Here is a 16,315-nt window from a genome sequence, read left to right as displayed (position 1 = left end):
CAGTGTGCAATTAATAGCAACTTTATACGCAGTACGATAATCCCATAAAGCTGATGTAAGCTTTAAGTCCCAATCAGTGCGATGAGCCTCAACTGTCTTTGTCAAAATGGAGATGAGAGTTTTGTTGGTACTCTCAGCTTGGCCATTTGCTTGGGGATAATAGGGTGTAGACTTGTGGTGAGATATCATGAAGCTTGATGTGAGTTCTTTTATTACTTCATTTATAAAATGAGTTCCATTGTCACTCACAAGTTCAAAGGGGCTGTTGGAATTAGGGTTGCAGAGAAACACACACAGCTTGGAGAAGACGAAGGAAGCTCAAGGCACACAATAGAGAGTGTGTTACTTAGTGTGCAATGGAAAGATAGATAGCCCTAGAGTGATGGGCGTATATACAATGCACGGGGGAAAAAACCTCCTAAAGAGGGAAAAAATGCCCCGGCGGTCCTAGTGTGTTCACACACATCACTACCACATGTATATGGTAACAAATCCCCCCTGGAGTGATGCGGTGAACGAGAGCTGGCACATGAGTAAAGGGAAGTGCCATGCCCTGAGGACAGGATCAGTCCACAAAGGGGAGTAAGCCCAAAGCTTTGCGGAAAGCTTCAAGCTTCTCACAAGACAATGCCTTTGTGAAAAGATCTGCAAGGTTGTCCTGTGTTGGCACATAAGCCAAGCTGATCTCTCCTGCTGAGAGCCTCTCCCTGACATAGTGGTAATGCACCTCAATGTGCTTTGTGCGAGCATGAAAAACTGGGTTCCTCGCAACTGCCAATGCGCTCTGACTGTCAGTGTAGATAGTGTTGGCAGTGTCCTGTCCAACACCCAAGTCAGCCATAAGGCGTCTGAGCCATACACACTCAACCGTAGCTGTGAAGACTGCCCTGTACTCAGCCTCACAACTCGAAGTGGCCACAGTAGGTTGCTTCTTGCTCAACCATGATATACATGAACTGCCAAGCATGAAACAAAAACCACTTGTGGACACTCGCGTGTCAAAACAACCAGCCCAATCTGAGTCCGAAAAATCATGTAAGTCTGGCGGCAATGATCCCCCCTTGGGATAAAACAAGCCAAGATGTAAAGTGCCACTAAGGTAGCGGAAAATCCTCTTGACAGCCTGCCAATGCTTAGACCCTGGGCTATGCATAAATCTGCTGACCTGCGAGACTGCAAACTGAATATCTGGCCTCGTGTTGCATACATAAATGAGGCAGCCAACAGCAGTTTGGTAAAGAGTGACATCAGCAGGATCGCCAGCATCATGTAGACTCAACTTCAAACCTGTTTCCATGGGAGTGGCAATAGGTTTGCAATCCTCAAGTCCAAACTTACATAGCAATGTCTCTATGTAACTTTTCTGACACAAGGCAATACCACCATCACACTGCTTAAACTGTATACCCAAGTAATGATGCAACAGCCCCAAATCTTTCATCTTGAAAGTAGCATTCAAATCAGCCTTAAATTCAGCAATATGTCTATCATTTGGTCCAGTGATCAGCAAATCATCAACATAAAGAACCACAATGAGAAATACATCATCCTCACGCTTTACATACAATGTGCTTTCTGTTGGACTGTTACGAAAGCCTCGTTTAACCAAATGAGTGTCAGCTTTCTCATACCAAGCACGAGGAGATTGCTTCAACCCATACAAAGCCTTCTTACATTTGCACACTTTGTCCTCTTGTCCTTTTATGACAAAACCGCGAGGCTGCGTTACATAAACTTCCTCAAATATGTCACCATTCAAGAAAGCAGTAACAATGTCTGATTGATGTACATCCCAACCAAAATGAGTTGCCAATGCACATAGAAAACGCACAGTAGTCATACGACAAGTGGGAGCAAAAGTCTCTTCATAATCTATGCCTTTTTGTTGTGCATAACCCTTTGCAACAAGTCGAGCCTTATGGCGATCGATCTCACCATCCGGCTTGCGTTTCAACTTGTAAACCCACTTCGTACCAATGGCCTTTTTGCCAGGAGGCAAATCACATAAAGTCCATGTGTCATTCTCTATAAGTGCATCATATTCTGATTTCATGGCAGCAATCCAATTTTCTGAATTCTGTGCTTCATCAAAGGACAGAGGTTCCTCAACATCATGTAAACTAGACACAGCCAAAGCATAACAATCTGATGCATAAGATGCATGGCGAGAGCCTGAACGAGTACGACTAGATAAAGGTGCATCCAATTTACTGTCACGCAAAGTGTGCACCAGCCATTTTGGCATACCTCTAGCCTGCTCATTTTCAGCCCTTTCCTCATCAAGTACATCATGTACATCTGCATCAGTAATAGGCTGTTCTAAAACATTTTCAGAAACCCCCATAGGCTGTACATTTGCCTCATTGGAACTTACATTCGTATTTCCACCACTGAAAAGAGGCAACAAAGTGTCATAAATGTCCTGTGAGCTTACATTACTGTCTCTAGTACATGACAGCAAGGGTTGAACAGAATCTTCCACAAACACTACATCCCGTGAAACCAAAATACGTTTTGTTTGCGGATGATACAACCTGTAACCTTTGCTTTCAGCACTATAACCAACAAAAATACATTTGACAGCCTTATCATCCAATTTTCTGCGCTGCACTTGTGGCACCAAAGCATATGCCAAACAGCCAAAAACACGCATGTGCTCAATAGAAGGTTTTCTATCATGCCATGCTTCATATGGAGTAATAGACTGCAAAGCTTTCGTAGGACACCTGTTAAGTACATAAGTGGCACACATGATGGCCTCAAGCCAAAAAGAATGCGGCAAAGCTTGACTTTTGACCATACATCGTGCCATTTCCGTTAGTGACCTGTTTTTCCTCTCAGCAACACCATTTTGCTGAGGTGTATAAGGCACTGTACATTGGTGTTTTATCCCACGACTAGCCAGAAATGCATTAAATTCATGAGACATATACTCCCCCCCTCGATCGGAACGGAGGGTGCCCATAGTACATTTTGAGACATTTTCAGCCATAGCCAAAAATTGTTTGAAGCACATAAAAACTTCGGACTTTGCTTTAAGCGGAAATACCCATGCATGCCTGGAGTAATCATCAATGAAAGTCACGAAGTACAGGTAATTGCCCAAGGACGGAGTTTGCATGGGCCCACAAACATCACTATGCACAAGCTGCAACCTGCATGTGGCCCTAACTGAACCATCCTTTGGAAACTTAGAACGCTGCATTTTACCCAGAATACAGCCTTCACAAACATGTTTGATAGGTGCTTCAAGAGGCGGCAAAGAAGCAACCATATCAGATTTCTGCAAATGCAGCAAACTGGCAAAATTCAGATGACCAAAACGTGCATGCCAAAGTTTTGCATCTGAAATAGCCCTTGAATCTGCAACAGCATTTGCAAAATTTTGTCCACACTTGTCATACAAAGTGAGCTTATACAGCCCACGGCACAAAAGCCCAGATGCAACAATTTCATCACCAAAACTGAGATCATGAACTGTACATCTGTCATCCACAAATTTGACTACAAGTCCAAGTCTAGCAAGTGCGGATACAGACAGTAGATTCTTCTTGATCCCAGGTACATAAAGTGCATCAACAAGTGTGAAGGAACTGCCATTAGCAGCAGTGAGCACAATCTTTCCAACTCCCTGAACTGGATAAGAGGCGTTGTTGGCACAAGTGACTGAATTCCCATGAGGGACAGACTCGAGAGAGGTAAACAATTCACGATGTGAGGTAATGTGCTTTGTAGCACCACTGTCGAAATACCACACATGTGAATCTGCAGCAACTGACAAGCATGCATCATGGACAGCAGGATTGTAAGTGCACTCTGCGCTAAAAGCCCATTCTGCATCAACATCAGCATCACAATCTCCTTTCACAGAAGACTCAACAATGGCTACATTTGTAGTGGAACCAGCATTTGCAGTGGAACCACCCTCTTTCTTCTTAGCCTCTTTGGCCTTCAACTTAGGACACAACTTGATCAAGTGATCATTGGCTTTACAATAATGGCAACGCATCTTCTTTTTGCCCTTATCACCAGAATTGCCAGACGAAGTGCTGCCAGCAGAAGCATTAGGAACAGAATTTTTGCCACTCGCAGCAGAACCATAAGAAGTGGCTGCATTACTGTTACCACCCTTTCTTTGAGAAGCAATAAAAGCCTGTTCAACTGCACGCTGCCTAGTCCTGTTTTTTCTAGAAAGTGACTCTTGCAACAGCAATGTGCATAATGCATCAAACTTGACAACTTCAGGATTTCCTTGGGTCATCAGTCTCCAAGTACTAGCAAAAGTCTGGTAGGAATCTGGTAAGGCATCAAGAACAGTCTGCACAAGGGAACTGTCAGAAATGACTTCACCTGCAGAAATGAGTTGCTCATTGATATCCTTGACACTAGCAAGGAAAGTGTCCATATCATCTTCCTCATGCATAATCTTCGACTCTAGCTCTTTACGCAGCAAAGCAATTTTAGCCTCATTGCGGCTTGCATAAAGACCTGCTAGAATATCCCAAGCCTGTTTTGCAGATTTTGCTGAACGGATGTGAGGAATAATGGTGCGCTTCACAGACAACGCAATCAATGCATGAGCCTGCGCATCCTTAACATCCCAACGAGCTTGTTTTGCTGTAGGCAAAACAACTCTAACAGCTGCAATCCTTGCAGCAAGACCTGCAACATCCTCAATATCGCCTACATCTTCAGAACCAGGACGTACATCAATGCCCTGCACAATGTTCCAGACACCTTTTGACACAAGAACGTGTTGCATCATATAAGCCCACATAGGGTAGTTGTCCCCATCCAACCTGTCCTCAGCAGCAAACATCTTGAACACATCTGTGTTGTTGTTGTCAGCCATGGTAAATGCTGCACCTGATGTGAAAACTGCCCGAAAATAGGAGAAATGGAGCAAGAACAACTTGTGCTATATAGCACAAACCGTAGAAGACTATAAGGCACCTGTTATGCAGAAAACGGCACTGACAGAAAATCTGCACAAAATGACGAAATAACCTGTGCAGTACTGCCCGTAGTGGAAACGGAGGCCGAAATGAGCCCAAATCAAAATTCTGAGCAGACCAAGATCTTCGAGCTCCCCCGAAATATTTGTCGACCTGCGAACGCTTGCCAAAGCTCACTGAAATCGGAGAAAGTGAGCAGGCGTGTGCTGGAGCAGCTGGCGACTAAGCCCGGGAGGACGTGACCTGCTCTGATACCAATTGTTGGAATTAGGGTTGCAGAGAAACACACACAGCTTGGACAAGACGAAGGAAGCTCAAGGCACACAATAGAGAGTGTGTTACTTAGTGTGCAATGGAAAGATAGATAGCCCTAGAGTGATGGGCGTATATACAACGCACGGGGGAAAAAACCTCCTAAAGAGGGAAAAAATGCCCCGGCGGTCCTAGTGTGTTCACACACATCACTACCACATGTATATGGTAACAGGGGCATCCAAAACGTGTGATAATGTTCTCAAAGAGGAACTTAGCTGTTGTTTTTGCATCGACCTTTCGTGTTGATTTTGCTTCAGACCATTTGGTTACATAGTCGGTAGCCACAATGATATATCGTCATTGCGTGTTACGTGCAGTCGGACTAATCGGTCCTACAAAGTCTAATCCCCACTTTTCAAATGGTTGGGTTACCTTGATGGGATGTAGAGGCATCCTATCACTTCTTTGTGGCTTCTTGAAGCGTTGGCATTCATCACATCCCTTTGCAAAAAGTGATGCATCCTTAAACAGAGTGGGCCACCAATAGTCTGACTGTAAGATCTTTCAGGCAGTCAACTTTCTTGAAAAGTGACCACCAGCTACGCCCATGTGTGCCTCTTGTAGAATATATAAATAATCATCCTCACGGGCACAGCGTCTAAGAACATCATCTTTTCCTCTCTTATAGAGAGTTCCAGCCAGTAAGCAATAGGGTTCGAATTCCTTGATTAATTTTCGAGCTATATCTTTTCGTAGTTCTTTGGGTGGAAAACCATTAACTAAGAAGTTAACAATCTTTTCACTCCATTCAGGCATTGTCTCAACAATGAACAAAGGAGTATTAGGCAATTCATCATCAACCCCCGTAGGAGCTTCTCCATTAGGGATACGAGATAAATGATCCGCCATGACATGTTTCCTCCCAGGCCTCACAACAACGGTGAAGTCAAACTCAAGAAGAATTAATGACCATCGTGTAATTCGACCTGTGGAACACGGTTTGTTTACCAAATATAGCAATGCTTGATGATCAACATAAAACACAAACTTGGTAGCAAGAAGGTAATAGCGAAATTTCTTTACTGCATAAATCATAGCTAGACCTTCGCGCTCTGTAGTAGTGTAGTTCATCTCGGCATCATTTAATTGGTGACTTGCAAAGCTAATAGCAAAATTTGATGCATCAATATGCACATGAAAAGGTACATTCCAATCAGGTGTTCACAGGACTGGAGCACTTGTTAGGGCCTTCTTTAATAACTCATAAGATTGATGACATTCTTTCGTCCAGTGAAACTCGATAAGAAGCTTGTACAATGGACGCGCTATCTCAGCAAAGTTTAAAATAAACCTTCGATAATAACCAACATGGCCCATAAATCTTTGAACTCCTTTATAGTTCGTAGGTGGTGGCAAATCGGCAATGGCTTTAATCTTACTCTCATCTGTGGATATCCCGTTCTTGGACACTATATGCCCTAGAATGACTCCATGCTTAACCCAAAATTGGCATTTGAAAGGGTTCAATGAGATGCGATAAAATCTGCACCTTTCAAATATTTTTCGTAGATATAACAAATGCTTCTCCCAAGAAGAATAAACACAAAGGTCGTCTAGGAAATCTTCACAAAACTCCCTTAGAAATTCTTTAAATGCAGTGTTTATTAATCGTTGGAATGTAGTAGGGGCATTCGTTAAGCCAAAAGCCATAACACGAAATGCAAACACTCCAAACTCTGTGATAAAAGCAGTTTTAGCTTGGTCCTCTAATGCAATTGTGATTTGATTGTAACCAGAGTACCCATCTAAAAAGCTATAAGATTCCTTGCCCGCAACTCTCTCAAGCACATGTTCTGAATATGGCAAGGGATAATGATCTCTCTTAGTGGCTGCATTAACTTCCTTGAGGTCCATGCACACTCTTAGTTTCCCATTCTTTTTTGGCACAATGACTATTGGAGAAACCCATTCTGAGTGCTCAATAGGGTATATGAATCCACATTGGATAAGTTTTTCAATCTCCTCTTGTACAATTTTGGCGTACTTAGGATTCATTGGATAGGGTCGTTGCTGGACGGGTTTAGCAGTGTTGATCATGGGAATTGTATGTTGCACCACAGAAGGTGGAACGACCTTCATGTCATGATATGTCCAAGCAAAGATATCCTTGTATTCCTTGAGGAGCTCCTTAAGTATAGCCTCTTCAGTTTCGGTAAGGTCTTGAGCAATAAAGACTCGTTTAGACTCTTTACCTGGTTCTGCTAATTCTATCTCTTTAACTACCGCTGGACCATCATAGACTCCACTGCTTCCATTGGTAGGTATTCGTTGGGCTTTGGCATACACAACCTTTCGCTCCCCCGTGGTATAAGATTTAAAATGTTCAGGAGACGTATGTAAGTCAGCAGGCTCTTGTCCTGACGGAGACCTTTCTTTTAGTTCTGCCTCTTTTTGTTGTTGATCTAACTCTCGGTTTTGACGTCTTCTTATAGTTCGACTCAATTTCGGCTCTGTAACCTCCAATTGAGCGAGGTCAATAGGTCGCAGGCTGCACCACATGACACTCTGGAGATGTTCACCCCAATTGTCTACTAGCTTTCGATGAGTATCACATGCCCGTAGATAGTTAAGCCATTCTGCAGTAGATCTTTCCTTGTTTATCCTAGCTCTCACATTTTCTCGATATCGTCGTCTCTTATATGACCTTTGTTTCTTGTTAAGGTTTTGATTTTGGTAAATGTTTGAACTCGACTCGCTTGATAGGTCTTTGCTTGTATCTTCTTCACTCTCATATAAATTACCATAGATGGTCGTACTAGGCCTTGAGTGTTCAGTTTCTATACTTGGCTCACTCGATGTTTCCTCAGGTTCTGAATCCATTTCTCCCTCAGATTCTGTTCCTGATGTGTATTGGCCTGAAGCCTTTGAGGAATCATCAGTTTCACTCTCAGGTAGGTGTGCCTCTTTCTTATCATCGGATGTTACATGCGCTACACCTAACATGTTTACTGGTGCAATGTGTGGTATCTCTTCCCCATCTGGTGTTACCCAGGTTGTTCCTCTAGCTCCCCATGTATCTATAGTTGCTGCTAGGTGCACCCAATCGACATTGTCTGACTCAGCCATTCCGAGTAGGATATCCATATAAGGAGAGTTCTCCCCAATATCCGTGTCTTCGTTACACGTGTAACAATAATGTAATGGGGCTGAGTGAATTGTTGTGTCTGATCGATTATCAATGATGAATTTATTTCCTAGAGGATGCGTTCGACCACTTTAAAGATCAACTCGAATGACAGAGTCTTGGAACTGTAAGTAGACGTGGTTTTTGGACCAGTCATGCACCATTTTTGCTTCCCTCATGAATGGACGCCCTAAGATCATCTCAAATGACATAGGATGCTTGGAAAAATCCATAACAATGAAAGTCTGCCTTACCTTGTGTCCCAAGACCTTGGTCCTGAGATCCTTTAGCATTCCAATAGGCGTAACAATAAATCCATTAACCATTTTTACCACTACGCTTGTGGATTCAAGGTGAGGTCGCCCCATAGAGTCCCAACAACTCTTTGTCACCATGCTAACTCCCGCACCACCGTCAAGGAACCCCTTTACAGTTAATCCTTTAGTAGTGATTGGTAGAGTAGCATTAGATTCATCACCTTCAAAGTATTACCCCAACTTGTTAACGGGTACTTCAATTACAGATTCATGTCCCGCTAGGTCAGATGGTGGTGCTAAATTTTCCTCATCATTCATTACCGAGTGAGGTTTGTTCATATGTGCAAACTGTTGTAATCCGGCCTGTAATTCTCCATTGAGGAAGGCTCTAAGAGCTGAGACTAGCTCGGGATCTTTATATAGTTTGGACATGATGGTGGTTCTAACTTCTGAAGACATTAAATCCATCAATTTGGCAACATTTAATGGCATCTTGTGGGACGTAGGACCCTGACAAGAGAATGGTGAAGATGGAATCTCCACTTCCTCAAGGGGGTCGGGCATTCCCTCACCAAACATTCTCTCTAGTAGGAAAGGTGTGTGTCCACTTTCAGATGTCCTACCCTCACTCTCTTCCCGAATGATATTGGGTATAGCTAACGGACTGTAGTTCTTGTGAGGTTGAACTTGTGTGGGAAACACTGTGTCCGACATCTGGATATGTTTGGGTTCAGGTTCTAATGTTCGTTGAGTTTCTTCCACCAAACCCCTCAGTTGTTGGACTCGTTCAATTTCCACTGTTGGGTTTGGATAGGTTCCAATCTTTCTCTTGCAATCCTCATTTTTTGTCTCTTGTGGCTTATCTTGGGGGTTCGCAACTGGGTGGTTTAACTTTGAATACTCTTTTGGTGTTCGTCGTAATTCCCTCTCGTGATCCTCCTCACTGGCTTTTTCCTTTGTAGTAACAGTTTTGGTCTCCGTGGTCTCTATCGAATCTGAGTCATCCTCAGGGTCATTCATATACACGGGATCCTCTCCTGTCCCTATGTTAGTCTTTGAACTAGGTTTTGAGCTAGCAGCATTAAGGGATTTCTTTCTTCGTGTTTTCTTCTTTCTCGCTCGGCCAATGGATGCAGCATCTCTCTTCGAGGATGTAATTTTGCTTTTGGAGCATCGACCGTGTGAGTGCATTCACTGGTGCTATGTTTATAGTTGGTGGTGTCCCATCAACAATCTCTATTATGTTCAATGGTGTGATTTTTGGTGCGTTTGGATTGTTAGGACACTGTACGATCAAATGATCTATGCCACAACGATTACAAGTGAGTATTGGCATTGCCAATGCACTCCCTTTACTTGTTTGCAATAGTGCGGCATTCTTTTGCATTCTAATGGGGCACTCAGCTACTCGATGTGGTCCACCACATTCGTAGCACTGAAGAGGTGGTCTCCTAGCAAAACTACTAATGTTTTGGCCTCTTGCTGCTAGCGCAGTAGCTTGATATACAGGTTTGATTTGTCCCCAATGGTCTTCTATATAGTACATGGGACACTCCTCAAGCATGTCGACTCCATAGGTGATACTAGAGTCTATGCCCTCTTCGCAATTTACATAAGTACTAGATGACTCGCAACCTATTTGGTTCATAGGTGTAAATCTTGGATGAGGGGGTTGCGGTCCTAGCACTGGAGGTGGCAACGGTGTGGTTTGGACCACATTTTGGGTTCTAGGGACCATGTGCTGTAATGGCAACTGTTGCTCCGTGGGTGGGGTAGGCATCAATGCAGGAATTGGAGGTGAGTCTGCCCAAGCTATAGGCGGTCTATTTTCCATGATGCGTTTAAGCATTAGGCAATCCTTCGCTTGATGGCCATACCTACCACACGTGTTACAAGTCTTGTTAAACTTTACTCTGAAAGTAGGGCATTCACTCGTAGTATGTGGGCCCAAGCAAATTGAGCACCATTGTTGCTCCCTTCTTGGATACATATGAGTGTTTTGTGGAGCACGATTACCCCTAAGGCTTTCTTGGATGGCCTTGGTGAGATCTGCCAAAGTCATCTCAGATATCGTTTGCTCTTTCACGATTGGCTTTATCTTCATTGGCTCATGCCCTGACGCTTGCGAGCTACTAGACTTTGGCTTGGCAGACACTCTTTCTCCTGCAATCATTAAATTATCCTCCAATTGGATTGCATTCATGGTGACTGCTTCCCAAGTAGTGATACCTCTAATGACTAGGCCATTATAGATACTTTCATGTCGTAGTCCCCTAATGAATCTATCGAGCAATTGGTTGTTGTTCAATCGCTCATTTGGATTGCATCGAGAATTCAAATTCTTTAGGCGACTAATGAAGTCTCTCACGGATTCACCTTCTTCTCATTGGGCTTTCTGGAGCTGAGAGGCTACACCCCAAAGTACTCCCTCTCGTATGTGCTCTTTCAAGAACAATCTCCTAAGAGTAGAGTAGATCGTTTTCTCCTCTACTCTTAAGGTTCTATACCAATCTCCTACCTTTCCGCTTAGGGTCAAACTCAAAGCCTTACACTTATGTAGCTCATTCTGCTCTTCCAAGGAATCGCACACATGTTCAAAGACTTCCATATGCTTTCTAGCATCTCCGTCTCCACTGAATTTCTGTGTGAGCTTAGCTACTTGAACTGCCTTGCTCCTAGGCTCTCTATCAGGTGCACTACGCATGTTTTCCGCAATAGAGCGACCGATAGTTCGAGAAAATGCTACCAAATCTCCTATTTGAGAAGGTATAATGGGTGTATGTGCTCCTGGAACCACATGTGAGATGGGAGTTGGCCTTGGCCTTGGCATACGCGCGGCTCTTGGGTGCCATATTTCGTATGGTGGTGTACCAGACGGTGGTCCAAAGTTTACAGGCGTGGCCCTAGGCATAGGGGGTGCTTGATATGGCATGTTATTATTAAATGGCATGGCTCCACTTGTATAAGAGCTTGGATAATGCCATTGTGGATTGTAAGCTCTTGGAATAATCGGAGGTGTAGGAGCTACATGAGGCTGAGGTACGACAGGTGCACATGATTGATACATACATGTAGGTATAGTTGGGGGCACTGTGCTACTAGGCATCGGCGCAGTGTTAACAAATGAACTCCATGGTGTATTTCTTGTCATGCTCACCACTGGGATATGCATGGTATCCGTAGTGTCATTAAGAGAAAGATGAGCTAGATCTGGGAAGGTAAAGCTGCCACTTGTGGGCTCAGATTGTACTGAGGCTCCCGGCAAAACAACATATGGAGGATCAATGGGGCTCACTCAGGGAGTCTCCATTTGTGATAGGGTTGGTTGGTTGGCCTTTCCCGTATCCAAGAATCTCATTAGGCCTGTTGAAGGCATGTTGATCCCTATGTTCTGTCTTTCTAACTCGACAATCCTATGGAGGACATCACAGACTTTCTGTTGTTGCTCAACTATGCTAGTAGCACCCGATGTGGATTGTAGAACATCTAACCAACCCACATGATAGGTGTGTCCTGTGTACCGATCAGTTAAAGCTTCTGCTTGTAGGTCATACTCCCAATATTCGTTTAGGAATATCCCATCTAGGCCTCGCGTGCTGAAGGTTTCCCTTGAAGTGGAAGCATTATTGCTCCCCATAGCTTGCCCCTCCATGACTGCTACCTTGGGAGCACTCGGTTGCTCGGCTGGCATGATTGTTGTCATAGGAGCCTTTGCTTTCAGGGCTCGACTTTGTTCTAGCTTTCGTAGGTTCTCAATTTCCCTCTCCCTTGTTGCTTGCATATAGCGTTCGATCTCTTGCACTTCGGCAAGACTCCTACCATCAGGTAGTAGAACCTCAGAGGGAGATAGTCCTAAAGGATCAGGAGGTGTAGTGGATGGAACATTCACATGCACACTCTCAAGAATCATAGGGTCTATTTTAGGCATGAATGACGAATTTACTTCCCCACTCCCTTCATTTATTTCATTAACCGCATGTTCGGAGTGAGTAGCTCTACTAAGGGTCTCTTTTAAGAGGCTAAACATGCTGGACCCGGGCATGTATGTCTTGACTTGAACTATCAGGGTTTGGTGTAGGATACCCCTCCATGACTTCGTAGTCAAAGGAAGAATCACTAGACGTGATATGAGGATCTTGGTTCGCGCTACCTTGAGTCCCGGCCGAAGGTCCAGAACCTAGGGTGGAGGAATAATGGGTGCCCGCGTAAATGGAAGCACTAGCAATATGCTCGTGCTCTAACACTTGTCCAGAGCGTAGATACATGTGACCTCCACACTCTAAACGCGTTGGTGAGTGCTCGTGAAGGCCGCTCACTTAGTTTTTTTTTTTTAGGTGTTTATAACCCAAGTTTTTCGTTATTCTTGGTTATTCTTTGTAACCGAGCCACAAAATATGGCGTGTAATAGCTCAAGACGAGCATTTTGGCTAAAGGAATGTGCCGTGCTTTACAACTCCCTATTTGGCTACGTGAAGCCCTTGAAATCCTAAAAATAGTTTTTAAATATAAAAAGGTGTATAAACTATATTTTAAAACTGAGGACTGAGGTCTAGGTTTGGGCTTGAGCTTGGGGAATGATCCCCAGCCTGATCCTTATTTATATATATATATATATATATATATATATATATATATATATATATATATATATATATATATATATATATATTGTGGTGTGTGGTCGTGCAGGTAGAGTCCGGCCACCTAGTGTGGTCGGACATGTTATGGTTGTAACTACCTCTCAAGTTAATATAAGGAGCTGCCTCACTCGTTGAGGGGAAGCTGAGTTTGGTCCAGTCTCTCTCTCAGGTGTCTTGTAGTGGGCACACTACATTGGTGGAGACGGCGGGCAGTTAGGGACGTTTCTTGCCTTTCTTGCTAATTCCCTGAGCTTGCTCATGGCGTTCTTGCTTGATACCGGATAGAGAAGAGAGTCTGAGAGAGTGTGAAGAAGAGAGAGAAGCCAAGACCAGAGGTTGGGGTTTCGTCGCCTTTTTGCAGAGCCGACTGCCATAGCCAAAGGCCGTCTGTTTGAGCCATGCACGTGAAGGCAGGGGTACTTCGCTACTTCTTTGTGCCCTGCATTACGGTGCTCGCTTCTTTTGTTCCATCAGCTTTGCTGCAAAGAAGTGCTACCGTTCTGTCACCTGCGATCCATGGCTTGCTGTACATGGGCTCTCAAGAGAAGGAGGCCACTCCGCATGCACTAGCAAGCAGGTCAATAAGGAGCCGAAAGCTTTTAGCCTTTGATGAGTATGCAGAGGCCCAACACAGTCCTGCTGCAGCCCCTGCGTCAGTTGCACGAGGCCACGCCTTTAACGATACAAGGAATCAGTTCCAGGTACAGCGGATGGGCCCTGGCGTCGGGGAGTGCTCGACCTGCAGCATAGAGGACATCGCCATCGTTCAGGGAAAAATGGGTCCCTTGCCAGATGGCACACCCTCATTCGCTGTGCAAATCCTGAATCTCTGCTTTGAGGGATGCCCAATCGCTGACATTCACGTGTTGTGCGCATTGCGGCCGGCGCTGTTCAACGGGGTGGGCGTCGACGATTGCCTAGTTAAGGGGGGTCACGCGCTGGCGGCTGGTGAGACTCTAACCTTCCAATACGCCAACTCCTTCCAATACCCCTTCTCCCTCTCCTCTGCATCGTTCAAGTCTTGCTTTTGGAAAGAGTTCAACGTTGTTGTGAATTTTCCACAGCTCACGTAGGTCGAGTTCAGAAGAAGTACAAAGTCAAAGACATGGTTGTTTTGATGTTGTTCGTCGAAGAAGAAGAGAGATGCTACCTCCCTTTTGCGATTATTGTTCACAGGCATAGGAGTTGCTGCGACTTGGTTGTAGAGGTGCCTTTTGCTAATGATTTCAGTTCTTGGAATTTTCAGTTTTTGTTCAAATAAACTCACAATCACACCAAGCCCCTTTTGGAGATGGATGTATGTCGCACAAAATTTGTATCTTTTGTCGTAGCTCCTATAGAAGTTCCTCGTCTTTTCCATTACATTGGGATAGCGACCTAATGTTTGCATAAGCGAGATGTACGAGTTCCATGCCTTGATTATGATCGGCATGATGTCGAATCTAGCCCCCAAGTTCAGTCCCTAATCCTTAAGCCGTGGTATGATCACTCCCCCCGGATGAGGCGTTGGAGTTGATCCCTTCCTTTCGAGTCCATTCTCAGCCCAAATTGTAAAAAAGATGTCCATCTTTTTTCTCCCTAAGGGGGGAGGTGTGGTGTGTGGTCGTGCAGGTAGAGTCCGTCCACCTAGTGTGGTCGGACATGTTATGGTTGTAACTACCTCTCAAGTTAATATAAGGAGCTGCCTCACTCGTTGAGGGGAAGCTGAGTTTGGTCCAGTCTCTCTCTCAGGTGTCTTGTAGTGGGCACACTACAATATATTAGATTAAAAAAAAAAAAAAAAGTCGCCGCACACACACACTTAACCTACACCTAACTTATCTACTTACAGCTAATAGAGATACTGCCACACACAATCTAACATTGTTTACACAGTACTACAGTAGCTAACAGATCTACAAAACTAACCTTACAGAACTAACATTGAACCTTACAAAACTAACATTCAGTAGCTAATACCTTAATTCTAACAATACATTGCAAAAAAATTGTAACTCCTTCTTTACAGAAAACAAAAAAGACAGTACAGTGTAACAAAAATCTTCTCCACACAACCACACACCTTCCTTCTTCACAAATCCTTCAATTTAAATTGCATCACAAGAAAGCGTAAAGTGCTTAACTGAGCTTAGTGTAGGGCATTTCCCCGGCAGCGGGGCCAAAAATGTGCGCTCCTCGCCGCACTGTCGAAGCAAGGGACTTGCCGATACACCTTGTGCGAGCCACAAATGGCTCCAAGCACACAACAAGCCTAAACTAGCAAGCTCAAGAGATCAAAGGGTGTGTCACTCACCGCTCTACGCTCGCCTTTGTGGTGGATTCCTCGTCGCGATGAAGAAGAAGCTGTAGTCGTGCCGCGCTCAACCGCTTCGCCGCCATCGTGCCTTCGTAATGCTCGATCGCACACACACTCTCCCTCTCTCTCTCTCTCTCACATACACACACACACACAAGGAGGTGAAGAAGAAGAAGATGGAGATGGAGATGGAGCTGCAAGAGAACTCTTCTATTGCACAAATGAGAGAATGAGTGAATTTTAGGTTTAGTTGGCTTGTATATGAGCTCACCCCATTCACACTTGGGTGCCCATGCTTAGCCAACTAATCCCTTGAATGTCCTAGTTAGAGTGCGCCTCTCATCGGCGATCACTCTTACCCTTTTCCTATTGGTCCGACAAGCCCGGTACCTGACTCTACCAAATACATAATACACGTCCGTCGTAGGTGATGGGGTGTCCGTGAGCCGTGAGGGTTAACAATCGCTATAGCCGTCGCTACATAGCAACGGCTATAGCGAGGCATATAGCGACCACCGTTATAGCGACATCCATAGCGACATTCTCGTATCGACGCTGTTATCGACGGTCTTAGTGACACCAAGGAGTATAGAAATCTAATGTATTTCCGTCGCTAACAGCGTCACAAGTGCACACAACTCTTGTAGTTTTTGTCTGCCACACAGGAAGATTCACATGAGCTTAACACTAGGTTGGTAATGGGACACTTTTATGTCCTGGGTCACTTT

The 16,315-nt window shown here is 44.4% G+C and overlaps 1 protein-coding gene across 1 annotated transcript; it reads left to right on the top strand.

The window, feature by feature from the left end:
- Nucleotides 1-13,689: 13,689 nt before the first annotated feature.
- Nucleotides 13,690-14,364, top strand: LOC147457558 (TPD1 protein homolog 1B-like). Its single transcript, XM_086513338.1, has one exon. The coding sequence runs from the start codon at nt 13,690-13,692 to the stop codon at nt 14,362-14,364; it is 675 nt and encodes a 224-aa protein (XP_086369464.1).
- The last annotated feature ends 1,951 nt before the right edge of the window (nt 14,365-16,315 follow it).

This window comes from Adiantum capillus-veneris, chromosome 5 (genome assembly GCF_014529385.1).
Source record: "Adiantum capillus-veneris isolate H3 chromosome 5, ASM1452938v2, whole genome shotgun sequence".
NCBI classification, from domain to species: Eukaryota; Viridiplantae; Streptophyta; class Polypodiopsida; order Polypodiales; family Pteridaceae; genus Adiantum; species Adiantum capillus-veneris.
Note: the sequence above shows the minus strand (reverse complement) of the source record. Positions and strands in the feature narration are given on the sequence as shown.